The 24800-nt window shown below is 41.2% G+C and overlaps 2 protein-coding genes across 3 annotated transcripts in view; one reads left to right on the top strand and one right to left on the bottom strand.

The window, feature by feature from the left end:
* RYR3 (ryanodine receptor 3) overlaps positions 1-2000 on the top strand; it is a 663207-nt gene extending 661207 nt beyond the window's left edge. The window contains 1 exon segment of the mRNA XM_075065483.1: positions 1095-2000. Coding sequence (XP_074921584.1) covers positions 1095-1190 — 96 coding nt within the window. The 3' untranslated portion in view covers positions 1191-2000.
* Positions 1396-24800, bottom strand: part of AVEN (apoptosis and caspase activation inhibitor) — a 213441-nt gene continuing 190036 nt past the window's right edge. For both annotated transcript variants that reach the window (XM_075065484.1, XM_075065485.1), the window contains exons 3-6: positions 19717-19787; positions 8810-8905; positions 5935-6280; positions 1396-2598 (exon numbers count right to left, since the gene is read on the bottom strand). In XM_075065484.1, the coding sequence (XP_074921585.1) occupies positions 2480-2598; positions 5935-6280; positions 8810-8905; positions 19717-19787 (632 nt within the window). In that variant the 3' untranslated portion in view covers positions 1396-2479. The remainder of the gene's footprint in view (positions 2599-5934; positions 6281-8809; positions 8906-19716; positions 19788-24800) is intronic.

Below are 24800 nucleotides of genomic sequence, written 5' to 3'. Positions count from 1 at the left end.
GTTGTGGTAAGATGGGGGGTACATACTATTAAATATACTTTTTGTATCTGTGTTTTTGTGTCATATGCAAGTAGCAACCCTGAATCACAATGTGGTGTTTATATATTAATTTAATTTGTAAAAATAAGCCATTACAAAGCCCATCAGATTTTTAAAATTTGTATAATTGAAGACCCTAATAGGATATTTATTCAAACAAAGTTTGACAGGTTCAAAATTGATGGGACACAGATATTTAAAAAAAAAAACCTTAACGAGAAAGTTGTTTAAACAAATATAAGTACACTTTAAAACAAAAAACTTTTAATTAGGAAGACTTACTTAATCTGCAGTACAATAGCTGATTGTCATACCATATAAAATATGTATTTTGCAACTACTTTTTAGTACTGTGTCCAAGATTTTCTAAAAGAATATTTATGTACATTTAAAATGATGAAGTTTCAGAACAAAGAAAAGTCCACTGGTAGCTAAACTGATCTAGTTGTACTACACATTTAAATTGGCTTTCCTTGATTTTGTAACTTACCCTATGAGCTAAAAACAGATTGTTCAGATAAGGGGTTTGCACTGGCATAACTAAATTGATTTAATGACATTGGTGTCACTTTTCATAGACCATGACTGAGGGCTTGTCTACACTACTGCTTAAGTCAATGTAACTTACATCGCACAGGGGTAAGCCAGGTTACATTGACTCAAAGCAGTGTCCACAGATTCTGCCTCCCACTGAAGTCTAGAGGCATAGCGCATCTTCAGACATGTTACAACAGAGAAGCTGCGCCAATGTAGCGCAGTAATGTAGACTAGCCCTATGAGGCACCTCTCCTCCTATAACAATACAGTACCCAGTTTCTTTTACTATGCCCTGAAAATTTACTTCTGGGTAGTTACATACAGAAAGCTGCAGTTAAACTTTATAAACCTATTGTTGAAACCTGCGCTGAAGGTTGCATAATGTTCTCTTATGTGCCATCAGTGGTAATATGTGTACATGGTAAGGACAGTACTAAGTATGGTTATTTTGTGTAAAGCAATAACTGAAAATAAACATATCGTAACACTAAAACACCTTTTTTCTCTTACTGTTTCAGGAATCATTTGTATGGAAAATGTACCAAGAAAGATGCTGGGATTTCTTCCCAGCTGGAGATTGCTTCCGTAAACAATATGAAGATCAACTTGGATAAACTTATCCTGAAAGAAGCTAATATGTTAATGAAATGTAAAACCCAGTAAAAATTAAAAAACTTACCTTTTATAGTGTAATTCAAAGGTCACATTTGTTTACCATCTCTTTACTGTGAACTTGTTTAAAACCATCCACTTAACGATTTTTGTGCCTAGCAGATAAGACACAGGCCTTATAGTCTGGCTTTCAATTTTCTTTCTGAAAAAAAAAAAGGAAATCTATACCCTGAAGATTTAATTATCTTAAAACTTTCCAGTTCAAACACAGACTGAAATTGTAACCGGTTTTGACCCAATGTTTGGTGGTATAGTTGAAAGGGCTAAAAGATACATCATTTCTTAAATGCACAATATCTGAATCTTAAGCACTTGAATGTCAGGTGACTATGACTCACATTGTGAAATTAAACATTTTAACTGCAATCTAATTTTTCCCATGGTATTTGCTAGTGAATGTATCAAGATACAGCTCGAAAAGCTTTAAGCAGTCAAAGAAAAAATTTCAAACACTTTATCGACCTTGAAATATCGATTAAGTGCCTTAAAACCTCTGTAGACATAGCTATGCAAGGTTTTTATTTATGTTAGTGTTCCAGATTGACAGTTCTATTAATTAGTTGTGTTGCTTTTCCATCTTACTGTATGAAATTGCACTTGAAGAGTATTCATATACTTTTTCAGTAACAGCTGGTAAGATGCCAAAATAAAATAATGCTTTATGGTCATCTGTAAGTAGTGAAGCTGCTACCTTTATGCATTTTTCTTCAAATAAAATTAAATGCCCACTGCAATAACCAAATAAATAATAATTGAGTTGTCTTTGCCTCATTTTTTGCTGATAGAAAGCCGATACAACACAGGATGCACAGTTAAACACACGACTATATTTACTAACACTATTTTATTTTTTGGAATTACAGATAGCAACTACAAATCAAAACAAATGCTCTGACAGTGTGTATTATTTTGCACCTTACAGTATAAGCACAGGTTTTTGAAAAAATCCAAATTTCATTACAAGATTCTTCTTAATGAACTCAATGTAACTTTAGACCTTTTTGTTTAGAGAACTCTTGGATAATAACAAACATTCATTAGATTTTATCCAAATGTGTTGTTTGAAATATTGGCTGAAATAAAGGTAGGCGGTATGCAGTATATTAAATCATTGAGATAAAGCACCTAGTTCTTGTAGACTGATATTTTGTACTTAACTTCTGCCATGCTCATTTATTTTTCAATTACTTGCATGACAATGACATGTGGGCTTCAGGCAGGTTCTTTTCCTTTAGGAGATCATACTGTCTAACCAATCTTCAAGCTCTTCCTCAGTAATGTTTTTAGCTGTAGTTTTCTGCTCTTCAGCTGCTGAACTCGTTTCTTCAGCCACATCCAACTCTAGCGGAACTAAGAAAATAAACAGGAAACAGTTCAAGGCAGATGTTTACCTTTCACTATGGAAACTTTTGAGATATTATAAAGTTAGGATTTTGCTCTTCAGAGCCTGACTGCATAAAAAGAGAGGATGACATTTAAATAGAGTGTACGTCAGCTAACTGGGAGAAATCACAGAAAAGCAGGTGAGTAAAGCGACCATCATTTGGCGGCTGCCATCTGACTAATTTGCTGGATTGTTTTAGGGCCACTGTAAAAGAAGAGCGTATAGCTTCTAACTGATCCTGATTCCATGCCCCTTACTGAGATCTATCTTGTCTCCTGTCCAGTGCAGACTTTCTCTTATGTGAGAGATCAGCAGGAGGTAAGGGCAGCAGAGCTTTTTGTGATTATTAGAGGGGTATCTTAGTGACAACACATTTATGTTTGCATTGTGTTTTTCACTTAATGCAAATCTAAGAAAACATTCTCAGACGTGTTATTTCAAAGTCTTTTTTTTTTTAAACACTCTGTAGTAACAGCTCAAAGTTTCTTGCTCTGTTCATGGTGGCAGCTTCTCAAATGTACAACTTTAACCTCAGAATTTTTAACAATATACAGTTTAATAAACAGTAAAATCACCAGTGTGAGAGAAGCTGTAAAGTACAAGTTCAGTTTCACATCTTTTAGGTTTTTTGGTGGAAAGCATGAAAATTAACATTTAAACATCTCTTTGAGAAATGTTGCAGGCTGAGAAAAATCCTGCCAGCTACATCCTTTTCTAAAGCATTCAGGGACCATGCAGACTTCAGTATGTACAGGAAAGCTGCAATTAACTAAATCAACACTTCACTTAACTTTTAAGTATAGATCAAGTCTTAGACAAGTTGTATCTTAACTTATATATGGCGGTCAGCAGTGTAGGGAAAAAAACAAACCCACACCCCCAACAGACATAGCTGCATCGATGCTGGGGTTTTGTCAGCCTAACTATGTCAATGGAAGAGTACTTTTGTCATTCGGGATGGTAGTATTTCCACATAGGGGGAATATGCCAGCAGAGGCTCCATAGTACAGATGTTGCCACAGGCACCACCACTCCTCACAGGGACCAACAGAATAAAATATACTGGAGTCTCCCAGACAGGAATTTGACTACATAAGCCCAATAGATATTTTCAAAATATGAAAACCTTTCTACATCTATGCTTTCCACAGTCAATCCTGAGTCAAGATATGCAGGTACAGCATGTTTGGTTTTGGTGAAGATGGAAGAATGATGAAAACTGGGTTTATAAGAGGCATCTAGCTTCAGTCTTTACCTAGAGAGTTTCATCTCCCTAATTATATTTCTTTGTAAATTTTGTGAAAAATATTTTGTAAAAATAATAGAATCATCGTAATATGGCACCTCGCTACTGCTGAGAATTTGGAAGAGATGGCCAATTGTTTTGGAGTGGATTAGCAAGTTTCTACTGTACTTAGCCTTAGTGAAATTTACTGAGGATGCTTATATCCATTCTTGAGTCCTAACGCTTTGGAAATGTTAGTTAATATTACTCTTAGGAATCAGACATAATAGCAGTCAAGAATATATTTTTCTTAAAAAAAAAAGGCAGAAGAAAGAAAAGTTTAAAAAAATATTTTAAAACCTGTAATCTGAAACAAATCCCTTTGTTTTTCCCACTGACTTATGAAAAGGTTCTATTTGTGTGGTGTAACTAAGTAATAGCACTGCCACTCAAAAGCATATTGAAATCTTTCATTGACAGAAAACTCCCTAACAGTGAGCCGTCACGTGTTTAAACTGTGCCAGCTAAGAAACCTAAGGTTCCACTTTGCACAAGAGTTCTGTTGATTTCTTAAAATGTTCAAAATGAGCATGCTGACTACAGTAAAGTTCTTCACTGATGTTATTCATTGCCCTTTAAAATGAACATTCCATTAAACGCTTCAGCGTAACATCACTTTCTGTATTATAGGGTGGAAACATATCAATTATGTATACCAGTTTTCGGCCTAACGATTCTTCTGTAAAACATAATGTGTTTTGGCAGGTACATCACTGTGTGGTCTGCCAGATCTAAGAGCAGCATAGTAACTACTGCTGAGTATCTTGCTGTTGACAGGACATTTTTTCAATTCTAGCTCAGAAAGAGAAGCAAAAGTATCCTGTAGGTTCCGCCATGTTATTAGCTCTACCCTTGCAACTGATGTTACTCCATTTCTAAGGTTATTAACTCATCTAGAGTGGAGGTCCTTGGGGCCTAGGAAGGTTGCTGAGGGGGTGCTACAGCAGGGAGGAGGGAAGCATCTGTGTTCACTGTCAGACACAATTAGATCAGGATTTCTGCATGCAAGTCCTGACTGGCTCCTTTTCCTTCATGCAGGGAACTAAATCCCTCCCCATCTCACAGAGAGCTGCATCTTTTGGACACTAGGTCCTGCCCTTTCATTTACACAGGGGACATATCTACAACAGAGCTGGGGGAAGTGGATAGAAGAAAGCTGGAACAAAGTCCAGAAGTAAGTCTATGTTCAGAGGCCAACAATTCTGCTTGGGGAAGAGAGAGAGATACACGCTGAAGAAAAGAAGGCTGAAAGCAGTCAAAGTGGTCATTGCCTAGGGTCCTAAAGAATTATACACACTATGGGGATTTTTTTAAAGCAGCCTGAAAAAATTACAGATGAACTGAATAAAAAGACAGTTTAAGATCTAAAATTATTTTCTGCCTAGACCCACGTTTAGCACTGTAGATTTTTTTCTGCTATAGTTGGTGCAATCATTGCTATGTAGCATACAGTAAGGAATACAACTTCCTGCTCCATTATAGGTGGTTATGAGATCGCCAGTTGCTACTGGCAAGACATACAATTCAGTCCATCACATTTCATCCTATTTAAAAATGTGGAATAGACACCATAGCCAAGTTACGAGCCAAAATATGATCCAGTACTGAAAGGCCTAATACTGGAAAGCACCATATTCCACTATGCTATAAGTAGTCAAAAAGTTGGGGCAGAGGAATGTATTCCTTATACTATATATGAGAGACTCATATAGAGAAAGTTCAGTTTTCATTTCTACCAGTAAAGTTTAGATCATGATTTTCAACCACAAGCAATTGCAGTAAGTTTTGGAATGTCAAAGTACTAAACAAAAGATGTGCCTCTCTAAAGGTCACTTCACAGGGAGAATGAGAATGAACAGATGTGTTAGTACGCAACTCCAAATCAATGACATACACTGTCAGGGATATAGGGATGATTAGAGGAGCATTGCTGATTTACTAATCAGGAGTTGAACTAAAAGCATCACTATAGAAAGAACAATACAAACTAAAAAGGGGTTAAAAATATAAATCTCACCATTTTTCATTTTCAAATCACTCTCAGCTGTCGTGTTGTAGGTTTCTGACAGAAAGTTGTTTTCTACATGAACAGGAGCATCTAAATTTAGCAGTAAATCTAATTCTTCATCCAAATTATCTGCCTCTTGCTGTGACACAGAACAGCCTCTCTGAAAGGATTCTGAAGAATTTGTTTCAGGTCCATCTTTACTTAAAGGCATCAAATGGACAACAGAATCACTAACAGGATCACAGATTGATGCTATTCCACTTTGACCCAAAGGTGGTTGTAACTGAGTCACTCTCCTCTTGCTGTCTTCAATACTTTTAGATTTTATCTGAGGGAGTTCTGTGGGTGTTGATGCCTAAGAGTACAAGAAAAAACTTGGGTCTTCATTATGGTGAACTCAATTGTTACAGTTGAAATTTTAAAAAGACAGCACAATAATTCATGACTGCTACATATAAATCACTTAATTAAATTCAATGGAACAGATTTTAAAACAGCAAGGAAAGTATATTAGTACCAAAATACATTTGAAAATACTTGTGCAGTAATATCTATCTATATGTAATGGTAACTGTGCAATTTGTTTTTAAATGAACTATGAGGCTAAACGCTGAATACACCAAACAGCAGCTGGTAACAGGGGTGTTCAGTACATACAGGAGGGAAGTAATGCCTGTAGTTACACTCATTCAGTCCCACTGGATTTAGGTTTTCCCTCCAAAGTACCACATGCTGAATCATTCTCTGATGTGACACTGTTTGGTGAATGAGGGATTGTTGCTAATATGTGCATGACCAATCTATGTGACTCAGTTTACCCACTGTGTATATAGCGATGAAACTGCTTGCCCAGAACAGGGGCTTAGAGAGAGTCTGTCCAGATGCACCAGTCAAGCACTGAATGGATATATGGATATATGAATGAAAGACCCAAAGACTGGAACATTAACTTCTAATGATTGGTAGCCTAGGATTGGCTGAATGCAGTGGAAGCAGTATGGGAACAAAAACAAAGGCTGAGAGATTGTGTTTTAAGAGTGCTGCCCGAGACACATGAAATGTCTACCCTGCAGCTGGGAGTGAGCATTCCAGCTCACACAGACACACTAGTGTTACTGGGGCTTGAGTTAGTGCTCTAAAAATAGCAGTGTGGATGCTGCGGCTCCAGTGGCAGCTGAGGCTCTCTGAGCTGAGAATGAGCTCAGCTGGCTAGTCCGAGGCTCTGCCAGAGCTTCAACATCCACACTGCTATTTGCTAGCTCGAACCCTGCCAGCATTAGTCTGTCTACCCGGGCTGGGAAGCTTGCTCCCAGCTGCAGCATAGACATGCCCACTCAAGAGCTGAGGAAATCGCAGACTCAGAGGCTCACAGAGGGACGGAGAGCCAAGAGGGGTTCCAGGAGAGCATTGCACATTGGTGCAGTTGGTTCTGCCAATATGGACTCTGACTTAAACTTGACTTTTCCAGGTTAACCTAGGATTTCTCAGATGCTACATATTCCAGATAACTAAGAAATGCTCTCTCATTCTGAAAAGGCTATGCTGTGTCACTGGAAATACTTACTGGGGTTCACTGCTTCCCAAATGGTGAGGAATCTTTAAACAGGAGTCTGAACTCAGTGAGACTTGCAGAGGAGAGCACACAGGGAAAAACAGGACTGCTGAAGCCAGAAAGCACAGTCTTGTTGGAGAGCTGTGGAGCTCACCTTTGGGCTGGCCAATAACACGGGTACTTAACGAGAGACTGTACAGACTGGGGCATCAAACACACCCTGTAAATCTGTAGCACACCTCAGCCTGTAGACATGCTTTTGACAAGTTTATTTTTCAAAGGTTACCACAACAATATTAAATAGAAAATTTGCAAAACAGTGCAGAGTGAACCAAGAAATACCCACTCTCTTTACCTAATCACTTATAGGCAGTTTCTTTGCTCCTTTGGAGCTTCTTGGAGATTGTGCTATCACAGCATAGCCCAATGGCAATAGAAAGATAAAGATTAATTTAAATATTACAATATGCACTGAATAACCCTATATCTGCACATACACATAGTAGGAGGAATCAAATACATTTACAGCACAGATTGTCTCTTATTTTGTTTGAAAAAGAAAATAAGTTTATTTAACTAATACATTTATCCCCTTGGAACAATGAATACTGGGAAAAGAAATGAATTCTAGGTTTGGCATTTTGGTTGCTAGAACAGAACTTTACTTGATAAAGAACTATATATGCAGATTCCTTTATATACTCTACATCTTCAGACATAGCTTTCAGCTACAGTAAAAAAGAAGTTAGCTATGTAATTGTCTGAACAACCCCTCAGAAAAGAAAATCTTTCCTATTAAAGTCAGACATCTTTCCCTTTCTAGAGCAGATTGATTTTGTTGTTGTCGTCATTTTTTTCAGCTGCTGATAAACTGCTCTCCAAATGTAACCTCATGACAGCCGTTTTTAACTCAAGACTCTCATTAGTTCTCTTCCCTCTGTGTGAATGATATTTTGTTTTCCATAGCCTGAAGAAAGCATTTTGCTGAAATGCTGTTTCCTAATTTTCTGGACCCTGAATATAAGTAACCTTTTCTTCAGCTGTTTGATTGGCAGTTCACATTCTGACAACTGACTCAAATTTGTTTCATAAAAATTGGATAATGCTTATATTATGCCATATCAGATCAGGAAGTTAATTTTTTAAAAAAGATATATCAAATTAGTTTCATTTTTTAAAAAACATTAAGGATAGTGAAAACAGAAACAAGTACTGCAACTGTGTAGTTACCCTGTGCCAAACCTCAAGGATCCTGGACCTCATTTTTCTTGAAGTCATATTTACTGGACTATTTAAATCTTTCTGTAATTTTATGTGCAACCAGAGCATTACCTGCACCATTTCAGCAGCCACATTCAACCTGAGATGCAGAGGAAGCTCCTGAAGGGCCTGGACCAACGACTGGCAATCCACGTAAAGCGCAGATAGCTGAAATACAATTAAACAAACAGAAAACTTGCATAAAGAAAATTAAACTAACAATGATTTCAATGTGTTATATTCCAAAACTCCATATAGGTACCTATATAGCAATACAAACTTAAATCTATAATATATTTGCCATAATTTCAAGAGTTGTAGGGATTAATTCATAGATTTAAAACTGTGTATGTACAGCGTAGCTTGGCAAAATGACAGCTAGATTTATAAAATACCTGCAAAGCAAAGGAATCATTTAGGGTGGTTTAAAAGGCAACAACTAACTAGGAGTAAGAAAATGAGATTTTAAAGATGGCAAGTTTAGGATGCCTACTTGGCAATGCAATGAAGATAAACCTCTACCCTGATAGAACGCTGTCCTCGGGAGCCAAAAATCTTACCGCGTTATATCGAACTTGCTTTAATCCGCCGGAGTGCGCAGCCCTGCCCTTGAGCGCTGCTTTACCACGTTGTATCCGAATTTCTGTCATACCAGGGTAGAGGTGTATACAGAAGGAAACAATCCTGTACTAGCAGTAGAATAAGCATATGTGTCACTGCATCTGGGAGCAAGCCTGCCAGATTGGGTTCACAGATTTGTGATCGTGGGACTCATTCTAGTGTGCTAAAAATAGCTCTGTAGATGGTACTTTGACATTGTGGCTCAGGCTGAAGCTTGGGCTCTGAAGCAGAGGCACTGAAAATGCGGGGCCCAGGGGAGCCAGGGCCCAGTCCACTTTTAAAAGTGGAGGACCATGCCGGCTCACTTTTTAACATGAGCATAGTTTGGGTGGGCTGGAGGGTTGCATTGCCCTCCCTCCTGCAACTTCAAGCTTCGGGCAGGTGCGGAGCAGCAGGGAGAGGCTAATAAGGTCATTAGTTCCCCTGCCATGAAGTGCAGCCTCTGCTGGTGGTGCCCTTCGGTGGGGGGGGCTGAGGTGGGCCTTAGGCCTCCCCGTGCCATGAGGCCTCAGTGGCCCTGCCCCTGCTCCTCCTCTTCATCCCGAGACCCTACCCCCTGGCCAGGCTGAAAAACAAAGCCAGACCATGATAACAGCCACCCAGGCAGCCCAGGCCACCGTAGGGAGCCATGGATCCTCCACCTGCCCTGGCTGGTGTGCCCCAGGGGACACAGGCTGGAGTCTGCTCTGGGCATCCGGGCACCCCGCCCAGGGCAAGTGGGAAGAGGAGCAAGAGGAGTGGGGCCTCAGAGAGAGGTGTGGCCTTGGGCAAGTAAGGGGTGGGGCCATGGGAAGGGGCAGGGTCTCAGGGAGATGGGGAGGGGCAGGGCCACAGAAAGGGGTGGGGCCTCATTCCCCCGCATTTCTACCAAGGTTCCGGCACTCCTGCTCTGAAGCCCACCTCTCCTCTAAGCGTCAGTGCCCAAGCCGCAACATCTACACTGCTATTTTTAGCATGCTAGCACAAATCCCACTAACAAAAGCCTGTGGAACCAGGCTGGGAGGTTTACTCCCCGATGCAATGTAGATATACCATTAAGAGTCTACTTGGCTATGTAACACAGTCCTTGTTTTACAGATAAAAAAATGGAGGCACAGGGTAAGTAACTTGCCTGAGGTTTCATAGTAAGACAATGGCAGATCCAGAATTAGAAATCAGGAGTTTCTGGTGCCTAGTACTGTGCTCACACCACATTTCTTTCTTCTTTGTATAGATAAAATTAAATAAACCAGACAAAAATATATAGAAGAGTACAGAGAAACTTGATACAACTATATAGAGACACAAACACCTCTTTGTGCTTTGCTGTCATGGATACTATAAATGGAAAATCTCATCATGCTTAAGGTTACCAACCCCCCAGGATTGTCCTGTACTGTCCAGGAATTAAAGATTATGTCACGTGATGAAACCTCCAGGAATATGTCTAACCAAAACTGGCAACCCTATCATGCATGTGTCATGTCTTATAACTAAACAGTATTATTATCTACAATGTGTTTACAGCTTAAGTTATTTATTTTCAGGCAACTTATGAGCCACTTTTTCAGAGGAAAAATTGTTTGGGTTTTGTTTTTGTTTGTTAAATAGCTTTTCCTGAATTATATTAAAAAGGCATCTGCAATCCTTCCTGCACATGTGCTCCCAGCAAACACAGAGGACCCTTAAGGGCTACTGACTCTTCTATAAATTATTTTAAAAAATACAGATGTGGTCAATGTCAAGAAATTTCTGCATACATTTCATTTAAAAGAAAAAAAACAGTTCTCACAGGCTTCAGTGGGTTTTATCATCAGTTTTTACCTAAAACATAAGCCCAAAATCTGTGGTCATGGCATGGCTATGCAACTTTCTACTGTGTATGAGCTCCAGAAGGTCACATGTATATGGCTGCTTGGTGAGCTGACACATCCAAAGGAAAGGCAAAATTGCTGCTCCTCTTGTTCAATAAAGCTACCCCATCCCAGGCATCACAACTCACTATTCTGATTGCTATTGTCTCTAAGGGATGCCCAAACAAAAGTGATAGAACTCTGAAATGAAGTTCAACCATGGAGAAGAATCAAACCAGTACTGACTTGCAACAGAGGTAAAATATTACCCCCAAAACAAAGGATGTTGAGATTGTGCATATTATTTTTGAATGGAGTTTCCATTAATGAATCAGTGGCCTTATCCAAAAAAGATTTTTGATAGATAAATGCTCCATGTAATGTTGAACTTTTCACCTGAAACAATAGCTTAAACTCTGTGTAAACATCAAAATTTGAAAACAATTATCCTATCCCTAGAAATTTAAGCTAAGGTCACTTGCCATCACCACAATTCTATTTAATGGGAAAATATGCTTAGGAATTGAATATTCAAAATACCTAATTAATTTTAATTTAATTTAATATGGAGATATACCTATCTTGTAGAACTGGAAAGGTCATTGAATCCAGTCCCCTGCCTTCACAGCAGGACCAAATACTGCCCCTGACAGATTTTTGCCCCAGATCCCTAAATGGCCCCCTCAAGGATTGAACTCAGAACGCTGGGTTTAGCAAGCCACTGCTCAAACTGAGCTATCCCTCCCTCCCCATAACAAAAGGTGTTTGATACATATGCATGTGTAGAACATGCAATCTCAAATGATTAAAAGCATTGTCAAATTTTACTGAAACCTGGATAAAGTTTATCCCTGAGTTGATTACTTGGTATTCCACATCTCTAGGACATATAAGAACTTTAAAAACCAATGTTGCAAAAATGTTTCCAGAAGACTGACATTCTTCTAAAAGCTGCTGCTATACAAAAACAAACTTCAAGATATTATGCAGAACAATTTTTGAAAACCAAAATATCTATATATCAACCTAATGTGCAAACACATTAAAAGACACTACAAGCTTGTTAAAACAAATGCTTAGGTAGAAAGTTACTTGAAAAACACACCTTCCTCTTACAAAATGCTTTGTTCTGTAATGCACATGGTGGGTATTATAGTCAATTGTAATGCTTTTGTGACCTTATTTTATTTTATTTTATTGCAGGCCTTATTTCTCACTTCCTTTTATTTAAAACTAATGACAACAGAGGGTCCTGAGTTGTATCTCTGTTTATGGATTTTAATCAATCAATCATAACTAAAACAATAAAAGAATGTCTGGATGCAGTAGTATTAACAGCTCCTCAAATATCTAAATCCTGATGTCCAATTTCCAGTACTGAGAGTAAGAAAAGTCCTATTGTGCAGCATACCTGATTGGTGCCAATAATTATTATTCTTCAATATTAAGTGATCATTCAGAATGCATTAGTGCTCATCACTAAGAAAATTCTTTAGCACACAAAGTCTCAAAAGATCTTTGGTCTCAAAGTATTAAGCAATCTACTTACACAGCAACAAACTAGCACTCTTGACAAATACTTAAGGGGAGACTGGAGTCTCCACACAGAGCATGGAGGAGGAGAATAAGGGGAATTTTGACATTTAAATAACTCCAGGAGTTGATAAATTGTAAAGTAAAAATTAATATTTTTTTTAAAAAAACTGCTAAATGTAAATAATGCTTTTCAAAGAACTAGAGTGACTGAAATGAAGAAGGATTAAGAGAGAAGGGAGGAAGGATAAAGGAAAAGATGATGGTGGTGGTACAGAGAAGCAAAATAGCATAAAAAGGAAGAATTTAAAATTTTCAAAGGAATATTTTACTATAGATGACACTCTATCAAGAGATAAAAAAGGGATCAAAGGAGCAATTCACCATAGAACGCTAAGGCCATGAAACAAAACAAAAAAAAAAAAATTGATCAAGAAAGGAAGAAACAACGATATTTGCTGCTGAAATTACCATTATCACTGGCAAGAATGAAAAAGATGCAAATTATTTCATCACATACTCGTGATTTTAAAATGGCATATTAAGAGATGGCAACTATCAAATATATCACCTCCATTTTGTTCACATTTGGACAAAATCCACTGAGTTTTCTACAATTGATAATTACCATGAAATGAGAGGTCACACATGTTAATTTCACTGTTGCACTTCATTCTACTATTTTCAGACCTGATGTGTAGCTTTTCCATTCTACAACTAGCAGGCAACAGCACCAACCATTTTATAGCAATTTTTGTGCCTTTTCTCACTTATTCTGTCCTCTTGTGACTGTTTCTTTCCGATCTAGAATTCTATAGCCATTCCTTGTAAATACTGTACAGACAGACAGATCTGATGAGGAGCTGAGATTAGGGTTGCCAGGCATCCAGTTTTTGACTGGAACACCTGGCCGAAAATGGATCCTGGTGGCCCTGGTCAGCACCACTGACCGGGCCGTTAAAAGTTTGGTGGTGCAGCAGGGCTAAAGCAGGCTCCCTGACTGCCCTGGCTCCTCACTTCTCCCAGAAGCGGTGGCAGGTCCCCTCTCTGGCTCCTAGGCACGGAGGAGGAGAGAGGCTAAGGCTTCTGCGAGCTGCCCCAGCCCCAAGTGACAGTTCCACAGCTCCCATTGTCCGGGAACCACAGCCAATGGGAGCTGCAAGGGTGGCGCCTGCAGACGGGGTAATGCACAGAGCCCCCTAGGGGCCGGACATGCCAGCTGCTTCCAGCAGCTGCCTGAGGTAAGCATTTCCTGGAGCCTGCACCCCAAACCCCTGCCCCAACCCCCAGAGCCCCCTCCTGTACCCCACACTCCTCATCCCTGGCCCCACCCCAGAGCCAGAACCCCCAGCTGGAGCCCTCACCCCCCTTCATCCCAGCCCCCTCCCGCACTCTGAAACTCTCATGTCTGGCCTCATCCCTGAGCCCCCTCCTGCACCCCAAACCCCTCAACCCCAGAGCCCACACCCCCAGTTGGAGTCCTCACCCCTCCTGCACCCCAACCCCCTGTCCCAGCCTGGTGAAAATGAGTGAGTGAGCGAGGGTGGGAGAGAGCAAGCAATGGAGGGACGGGGGATTGCGTGAGCTGGGGCGGGGCCTTGAGGGAGAGGCAGGGTGTTTGGTTTTCTGCAATCAGAAAGTTGGCAACCCTAGCTGGGATACATGTAGAGAACAAGGAAAAGCTGAGCAAACAGTCCAGGACAAGAAACTAAGGGGGCGAAATGTGTGAGGGCTGATATTGGATGATATGCCTAGGGAGGAAGACTGGAACCGAGGGCCTGTCTGGTAGGATCGGTGGGCAGAAGACTGGAGAAAAGGGATGGGGTGGGAGGAATAAACAGATCTCATGAGGAAATGGGAGAGAAGGGACAGGGACTATGAGTGGGGGAAGGGGGAGAAGACTGGAACTGGGGCAAGAAGCCCAAGAAGTGGAGTCTGGGACTGGCTAGGTGAAGAGATAAGATTGAAATGAGGAGTCTGGAATAGGGAATAACTGAGACAAGGACAGATTTGGCAGGAACAGGGCAGAAGGGTTCTGGCTTGGTAGGAACAAGACAGAAGAGTCAGTGCCCATTAGAACTCCTGGTAAGCCTAGAATGGAACCCAATATTCCTGAGTCTCATCATTCTTCTATTAGCAAACTGGCAAAGTGTGTGTCTCCCCCTCTTCTAGAACTGGTCTACACAGAGGGTGACAACCCACTATTGCTATCAGTTACTCCATTAGCTCAAGAAATCTAATGGTAGAGACCTGTGTGGTGGATTTAACAACCCTGATGATGACCCATGTGGGTGTCAACATGATACCACATGATAGAACTGAAAGTATGGGTATTTTACACACAAAAACACATTAAAAGAACGTTAAGGTTGCAAAGTTGAACACTCACAAAAGTTAAGAAAAGCCAGAATTAAGGTTGCCTGTGCAACCTTATTTTGGTCTTCTTGTCTGTTTTTAATCATTTTTTTAACCATTATTCCCCACAGGTCCCCTGCCTCATTCAGTGCACAGATGGATGGTGGTTGGGGATGAATCAGGATTGTGTAATGAAGGAAGCTGTCGTCTGTGGAATCCCTACCTACTTTGTGATAGAAGTTGGAAGGTGTATACTATTTGTACGACTGGGACAGGTGAGTCTAGACCTGCCCAAAACTAAAAGCTCACCTCCTCAACTAAGGAAGAGGAAGCACTAAACCCAGACTATACTTGAATATTTGGGACAACCAAGGAGAAAATAAGGTCCAAGATGGGCCTGAACCCCCCTTTGGCCTTTGGGATAAGGAAACTGTGGGAGCAGTACCCCTTGCCTTTGAACTCTCCAGTACTGCTTCCACCACTCCTAGGCCCAGGAGCCACTCCACCTCCTGCTCAAGCAGAGCCTTGTGGGAGGGGTTCCCCAGGAGGGACAGGGGTGGGAGGATGTTGGGAGGGGAAAAAGTAAACTGGAGGATGTACCTCCAGGAGATGGTGTTGAGGACCCAATGGCCACAACCACTCCAGGAGGAAAACACACAACCGATTGGAGAAGGGAAGCTTTACTGAGGGATTATTGGATCCCTGATGAGAATTGGCAGGGTGCCCTTGGGTGTCCCGTCAAAACCACCTTTTCCCTGCTTGCTTGCCCTTGGAGGACCCAGGCCAGGGGGCAGGCCGAGACTGCCTCTGTGGATGCCTCTTATAGTCCTGCAACTTCTTATAAGCGGTCTCGTATTTTGAATAGGTGGCCTGAGTGGGAGTCTGCTGTGGCTTGAACTTAGGTTTAGCCAGAGCTGGAACATAGAGACAGAGTCTGGAGAGTCGTGCAGGAGTCTTTCAGGCCACGCAGCTTTGCATCCATTTATTCCACAAACAGAGCTCTGACGTCAAACAGGAGGTCCTGCAGGGAAGTCTGCGCCTCACTGAACACCCTAGAGAGCCGAAGCCATGATGCCCTTCTCATGGACACCATGGAAGCCATGGACCACGCGGCCATGTCCACTGCATCCAAAGCTGCCTGCAGGGTTGCCCTGGCAGCCATTGTGCTCTCCTCCACCAGCGCTTTGAACTCCTTCCTGTTGCGCTCCTGGAGGGAGTCCTCAAACTTGGGCAGGGAGCCCCACAGACTGAACTCATACCAGCCCAGGAGACCCTGGTGGTTCACCACCCGTAACTGGAAGCTCAAAGATAAATAAAATCTTCTTCCAAATAAAGATTCAAGGAGGCTGGACTTATTTTTCAGAATAGGGGCTGGTTGGCCCTGCCATTCCCTGTGGTTGACCAACTCGACCACCAGGGAGTTAGGAGCAGAGTGAGTGTATAAGAATTCGTGCAGGTACAAAATACTTGCCTTCTGCTCGCTTAGAGATGGGGGCCAATGAGGCCAGGGTTTGCCACAGGGCATTTGAAATTTTTGCCACCCTTTCATGGAAAGGCAAGGCCACCCTGCCCAGTGCAGAGAAGGATAGTACATTAAACAGGGAGTCTGAGGGCTCCTCCATCTTCTCTGCTTGGATGTGGAGGCTTGATGCTACCCTTTTTAAGGGTTCTTGGTGGGCCACAAAGGCCTCGTGCATGCCGTAATCGCCTCATCTGGGGAGGGTGGGGAGACTGGCGCAGTATTGTGTGTGTCCATCGGCACCAGAGGGTCCACCACCTGGTCGACCTCTGGACACAGTGCAGAGGATGTACATCCCACCAACTCCTTCCTCGGAGGTCTGGAGAGGGAGGCCGAACGGGAACGATGTTGACATTCGTGCCATGACAGCCCCTCTGAGACGAGAACCTTTGGCGTTGTTTGCCTTGGTCCCATTGGTGTTTGCTCCTCAAGGTGGAGCAGTGCCAAGAGTCTTGGTCAGACAGAACCCAACCAGACAGTCTGGTGGGTGTCGAGGGCGATCCATGTGGACTTTTCCCTGAACGGTCCCTCGACTGAGATTGGTACTGAGCCAGGGGTGACTGCGGAGATCCCAGCAGCAGCTTGCCTCTGGAGCACGGGGCTGACATTGGTGGTTCTCCTGGTACCGGCATGGACATAACATCCTGGGCCACCTGCAGGGCCTCCAGCGTGGAGGGCATCTGGACATCCAGGGAGGCCTGCTCCGAACGGGCCAGGCTACTCCACTAGACTTAAGTCGGAGGCCTAGAGGCCAGTGGGGATCAAGGATTGCTCAACATGGGTCTAGCCTCTGTCCCGGGTTTACTCCGGTGCCGCGGTGAAGATGGCCTCTTCCTAGCCTTCTTGGCGTGCCCCAGGGATAGGCAGCAGTACCGACTAGTCGATGGTGCCGAAGGTTTGCTGCGGACCACACCAACTGTGGACCAACCAACTCAGAGAGGCACGCTGGAGCTGGGATCAGTGCCGACTCCATCAGAATAGCCCGGTTCCTAATGTCCCTTTCTCTCTTGGTCTGAGGCTTAAACGACTTGCAAATCTTGCAGCAGTCGCTGAGATGGGTTTCCCCCAAACAACACAAACAGTCCGCGTACGGATCACTACTAGCATAGATCGCCTACAAGTGTCGCACGACTTAAAACCCAGGGCACAGGGCATGCCCCAGCCCAGGCACTCTAGCTAAACAAAACTAACTAAACAACTAACTAACTACAGTTACCATACACTGAACGAACAAGCAGTTTTGGGGATGAGCTACAGCAAAGCTGGAGCAGAGCAGTTCCGAAGCACCTTCACTGGCAGCAAGAAGAAACTGAGTGTGGCGGGAGGGCGCAACGCCCCTTATACCACGCCATGGAAGCGCCACTCCAGGGGTCGCTAGGGCGCTCCCCTATGGGTACTGCTAGGGGGAAAACTTCCGGCACCGGTGCTCATGGTGAGCACGCACCCCTATTGCGGAATACACATGAGCAATCACTCGAAGAAGAAATAAAATTTATCTTTGTAAAGCATCTCAATACTATAGCAATGGTATAGTATTGCCCATGAGAAAATTAGTAATTTTGCATTCAGAACATGGTTCGAATAGTACACAGTAAATAAGGCCTAAAATCATATGTTGCATAAGGAGTATGAAAGAAAATATTCATACATTCCAAGGCCAGAAGGGAACATTGTGATCATCTAGTTTGACCTCTTCTATAACACAGACCACAGAACTCCCCCAAAATATTTTGTACTACATATATTTTAGAACAACATCCAACCTTAAGTTAAAAGTTGCCAGTGATGGAGAATCCACCACAACCCTTGATAAGATGTTTCAATGAATAATTACCCTCAGTGTTAGAAATGTACACCTTATACTGCATAGCTGCTCATTCAGCAGCAGCATCCTGTGCACTGAATGAGGGAGGGGTTCTTGTGGTCATGTAACTAAACACTGTAGATATGCATTATGATACAAGAGGGCCAAATTAAGGTTGCACACATAAATTTAATTCTGGCATCTCCCTAACTTTTCAATGCTTGACTTTGCAAACTTAGTGTTCCTTTAACATTGTTTGTGTCTGTGCACATAATTACTATAAATATCCTAAGAAATAACTAGCAAACGATTAAAATTCAATTCCATATTTGTGACTCCAAAAAGGTTCAAGGACAGTTCCCCAACTATCTTAAGGAAAACACAAAATCTCTGAGTCTAAGAATCCCATCTTGCTGCTTGGGCAGGTCACGTGCAGAGCTGCAGAAATCAAACAAACATTTAAGAATTCTCATTTCTGCACCCTCAGTACCTCAGCTTAAAATGAACAGATTTTGAATTCAAATCCACCAGTTTTCCATCCATGAGTACTCGAGATCCAGAACAGCTGTTCCCTAGTTATTTTCCACAACAGCACATGGACTCCATTTATTGATAACCTGAGAAACTAACTTCTCTTATGGTCAATTTGGAGTTTGAAGTCATAATCAGATGATGTTTGTTGGTAGAATGAACAGGGTAAAACTACAACACAAACTGAACACCACAAGAAGTTGAAATCATCATGCTAAACCTTTCCTCTCGAGTAAACCTGAAACATGGAAATGGAACGTTAATAATTGTCTGAAGAGACTGCAAAGACAGCATTAGAATGTGGCCAGAGTAATCTAAGTGGATGGATTTTAATCTTGCAGTTCATTTTTTCTTTTTGCAACCTTTATCACCAAAATAACCCCAACAACAAATCATGCTGCTGCTTTGACTGCCCCTCAGTAGAAGCAGAGAAAAAACACAACAGGGTGCAGCAAGAGAGAAAAACATACCAAAAGGAATACAGAATAATCGGTGTTGCTGCCAGAATAAAAATCCATCAACAACAACAATCCATCAACCATTGGTGTTGCTCTAACAACAATACATGCTGTCTGCTCTGGGGGACTAGGTGCATTACTACTGTACGTAACTTGCAACAAAGTTTTTAACCATGCTACTCAAAATACATAATAAAAACAAAGCTGTATTTGTGGGGTCTATCTTGATGAGAAGATGTGAAGTAAAAGTATTAGGATCCAGTCTGGAGTTACAGAAACATTTTACATTTACAAAAATCCTCTGAATAATAATTCTTCTGTATTACCTGTTTAGGGCCTACGCTTCCTGTGTCCCATTCTTTTTCTTCGGCAAATCGGAACTGTGTAAAAGAATCTCCTGTAGAAGGGAAGTAAAATGCAACTTTAATTTTAAACAAAGCAACAGGCATCCCCCAAAGCTTCCACACAATAAAAGTAAACTCATTAAGTCCAGATGAATAAAAACCTGCAATGTCTACATATATACACATTAATTTTTTTATATTACTTTCATTTAGGCCCCTTTAAGAAAGCATATCTAAGCTAAGACCCACAATGTACTAAAATTTGCTCTGGTCTGCAAAAGAGTTACAAGACTGATATAAATATTTGAATCTACACACAGAAAAGTCAGTAGATGACATCCTTTAGCTTAACAATGAAATAGAGCTTTAGAAGAAACTTTTCAATACCAGAGTACGGTAGGAAAGAGAAAACAAGTCTTCATGCTATATAATAGTAACTCCTAAATGCTCAAAATTTAGAAAGCAAATAAGAACCCCAAACTTATTTTTAAAAAATTGCACAATTTTAAAGCAAATCTCATGATTTTTTGAATGCTTGTGATTGGCGATGTTCAATTAAGCCACTTGTGAAAGTTGATTTTCTGCTGAAAAAGGAAATAATTAAACCAAGTGGTTCTCTCTCTCTCTCATATTTGGACAACTGTGAGGATGATGTGAATGAGGCCAACCAACAACTCTGTGACACCACCTGCTACAAAGAACTTTCTACCACAATTCACCCACAAATTTAAGGCTAGCATCAAATCCTTCCCCGAACAACATCAAGAGAAACTCCACAACCTCATCCCCAAGGAACCCATCCCAAGAACCTCCCACATGCTTCCAAAGATACACAAACAAGGGAACCCTGGCAGACCCATCATATCTGATCACAGCACTCTTACTGAATGTCTGGACTCGTAGAAACCATCCTCAAACTACTCACCACAGTAAGTGCCAGTTTCCTCCATGACACAACAGACTTCCTCCAGAAATTCCACAACTTTAACAACGTCCCTTAGAACATCATCCTTGCTACTATCAATGTCACTTCCCTACATACCAAAATCCCTCACAATGACGGTATTGTTGCCTGCCTCATATTTCTACAAGACAATGGACAACACTCAGATATCCACCCCAAACATCACCAAACTCATCCATTTTATCCTCACCCCTAATAACTCTACATTCAACAACAAATACTTTTTCCAAACAATGGGAACAACCATGGATACTAGGATGGCTCCCCAATATGCCAACCTCTTTATAGGCCACCTCAGGGAAGAAATTCTGGACAAATATACCACAAAACCAATGACATACCTGAGATACATCAATGATATTTTCATCCTCTGGACAGATGACTTAAACTCCCTCATAGCCTTCTACCACAACGTCAGCAACCACTACCATTCCAACAAACTCCCTCTAGAATTCTCCCATTCCAGTATCAATTTCCTGGACACTATGATCAGCTTCAATGATGGAACCCTACAGGCAACTATATTCAAGAAACCCATGGATCAACACACTTATCTTCACAGATCCAGTAACTACCCCAAAAACACCAATAAACCTATCATCTATAGCTAGGCAATCAGATACTATAGAATATGCTCTGAGGAGAAAGTCAGGGATAAATGCTTCAACATACTTAAAACTACCTTCACCAAACAGGGACATTCCACCAGAAAAGTAGATCGCACCATGGAACAAGCATCCCAAATACCACGAGAAAACCTGCTTCAAATCAGGGGGGGAAAAAACAACCCTCTGACTGCACACTCCTAGTTGTCACCAACCACTCCACAATAGTACCCACAGAGGGTACTGTTAAACAACTACAACCTATATTTGATGGGGACTATATCCTGAAAGAAATCTTTCCCAAACCCACTCTTCTGGCCTTCAAACAACCCCTAAACCTCACCACGCTCATCATCAGAAGTAAGAGTCCCACAGACCAGCCACCAAAGTGATGATGTTGCCATAGCAACAGGTCTAAAACCTGCAGACATATTGCCACTACTACAATGATCAATGCTCCCCACAGCACACATTTCAAGATCCATATGTCCTACGGATGCCTATCACAACATGTGGAGTACCTTATCTAGTGTACTAAATGTCCCAATAACAACTACGTAGGTGAAAAGAGATGATCAGTATGTTTTTAAAGAAACTCGCACAGAAAAATGATACAAGACAAAAATGCCATATCACTCATTGGCAAACACTTTTCACAAAAGCATCATTCCACATCAAACCTTTCAGTCCTCATTGTCAAAGGAAACTTGCACAACACCTTCAAAAGATGAGCCTGGGGGCTTAAATTCATAGTTTTGTTAGACACTAAAAATCATGAACTCAATAAAGACACTGAATTTATGGCTCATTACAACAATTCATAACACACTAACCATCCTTTGTCCTACAACTGCAGCAGGGTTAACTGCCCAGTTCACCTTGAATGGTCTCTTACAAAATATTAACTTCTGATGCAAAACAATCTGTTCCACCTTGTATTTATCTGTGACATACTAAGGGCTGGTCTACACTGAAAAGTTTCATCAGGATGGCCATGTCTCTCAGGGGTGTGAAAAATCTACATCCCTGAAAGACGCAGTTAAGCCAACCTAACCCTCAGTGTAGACAGTGCTAGGATGATGGAAGAATTCTTCCATCAACCTAGCCATCCCTTCTCAGGGAGGTGGATTATCTACAGTGATGAAAGAACCTTTCTTGTCAGTGTAGCAAGTGTCCAGACTGAAGCGCTACAGTGGCACAGCTGCAGCTGTGCTACTTGAGCATTTTAAGCATAGACCTAAGGGTATGGCTACACTTGCAACTACAAAGCCCCGCCGTGGCAGCGCTTTGAAGTGCGAGTGTGGTCGCAGCGCCAGCGCTGGGAGAGATCTCTCCCAGCACTGCACATACTCCACATCCTCTATGGGTGTAGCTTGCAGCGCTGCAGCACTGTTTACACTGAGGCTTTACAGCGCTGTATCTTGCAGCGCTCAGGGGGGGTGTTTTTTTCACACCCCTGAGCGCGAAAGTTGCAACGCTGTAAAGCGCCAGTGTAGCCATGGCCTTAGCCTGAGTACCTTTCCCAGCCCTGAAGGGCCCTATGTAAGCTCAACAGCTTGTCTCTTTAATCAAAGGAAATTGGTCCAATAAAGGCCACCTCGTATCTCTGTGACACCATAACCATTCATAACTGGTCCTCCTCAGAAACACCGAAGATCCTTTGCATCATTTCCCATGATTCATCACAAGGAAGCAAGAGCTTCCACAGCTCTTCAAAGAAGTTACAACAGTGGCACCAGGATATGTGGGGTGCCTTACACTTCTGAGAATGGTTGGTTGCAAAGCAACCAAACAAATCCACTACAACTGGAAACTCCTCTGGAATCAGGAGCTGACCTGCGAGTCCCCACTCCCAAACAACTGTTGCCAATTGTTTCTGGGGGTCACAGAGACCTAGAGGCTGAGAATTGTTGTATTAAACTATAGATGAAATATACCCTTTAACTGGGCTTTTTAAATACAGTGACAAAGCATGCCTTTCAGATGGAAAAGCAATAACTACAATTCACAGAAGCACATTTAATGCAAATTAGGTTAATGAGAATGTTGGTCTACCCAATTATCTTTTCAAAAATTTCTTTAGCCTGAAAATAACTTCCTTTTACACTATGAATACTAATAAAACATCATACAATGACTCTGAGCTCCTTTCAAATACAAAAGCGTATTTATGATAGATTACAATCTTTATGAAGTACTATTTATATTTCAAAACAACACTTTACAAATATACTTAAACATATTTAATTGAATATGAAACATTAACTTTGTCATCTTTTACAATAAGTTTTAATAGTAATTATTGCACAAACTGCAATTTTAAAATGAAATGACAGGACCTCTAAAACAGAGCAGATTTTTCTATCACTAAAAATGCCATTTATCCAATTAAGGAGATGATTTAAACAGAATGCATATTTTATACGCAAATTAAACTGCACAGTATGAGCCTGCTGATTTTTTTCATATGAATAACACACTCATTTGCAATTCTAACAGAAACTTGTCAATATTCTTTCAAATGTTTTTAAAATGAAATAACAACACATAATACCCAAAATTCAAAAAGTGAATCTCTAAACTGGAGGAAAGAACTGACAAATGTTTTTAACAATGATTTGATGCTCAGTATTGTATACCATTTGTCTGAAATTTCATATACTACTTCATTAAAAACAAGAGAGATAAAAGGTTACAGATATTGGTATATGTGCAAATATGTATCTTTAGTACTTCATGTATCTGAATAAATTTATATTATTAGAAAAATCCACAATACAATGTAATCCCTATAGAACTATGACATGACTGTGCCCAAAGGTATTATAAGGGTAACAAGCGAAAGGTAAAATGAACTTCCTTGCCCATAATCTTATCTTCTCCAAAGTGGGTACCCACTGCTCCATCAGTCCCTTACTGGGTTGTCCTTCTTTAATCACTCATATATTGGGAATGGAATTCAAGGTTCCCCCTTTCATTTTTTTTTTTTTTTTTTTAAATCGAGCTGCTTCTCTGCAGCTCCTGCTGGTACTCTAGAGGAAATACAGTAACTTTCAGACCCCAGGCATACTGCCAAAGCTCATGAGACTCAGAGAGCTAAGCCATATTAGAAAAATTAATATTGAAATTTAAGGGATCTCCAGCAGGAACTGAAGACCCTCTTGATTGGTGAAACTAGAAAAATGCCTCCTATATACTATACTGTTCAAAGCTGACAATGAGTAATTTATTGTGTCAGGCTAGAGTATTGCTGAGGACAGACCTGGCCAAGAACCAGCTAATCTGAGCTTCCTCTTAGAATCCCCTCTGAATTCTTTGGACATTTGGTAACTGAGGTCAGGTCTACACTGCGACTTTAAATCGGTTTAATGGCCGATATACCGATTTAACGCTGTATCCGTTCACACGACGTCGTCATTAATATCGAGTTAACCGCCTCCTTAAATCGATTTCGGAACTCCTCCCAAACGAGAGGAGTAGCGCTAAATTCGATAGTG

Source organism: Chelonoidis abingdonii, chromosome 4 (genome assembly GCF_003597395.2).
Source record: "Chelonoidis abingdonii isolate Lonesome George chromosome 4, CheloAbing_2.0, whole genome shotgun sequence".
In the NCBI taxonomy this organism is placed as follows: Eukaryota; Metazoa; Chordata; order Testudines; family Testudinidae; genus Chelonoidis; species Chelonoidis abingdonii.
The sequence above is the reverse complement of the archived record's forward strand: the minus strand, read 5'-3'. Positions and strand labels throughout refer to the sequence as shown.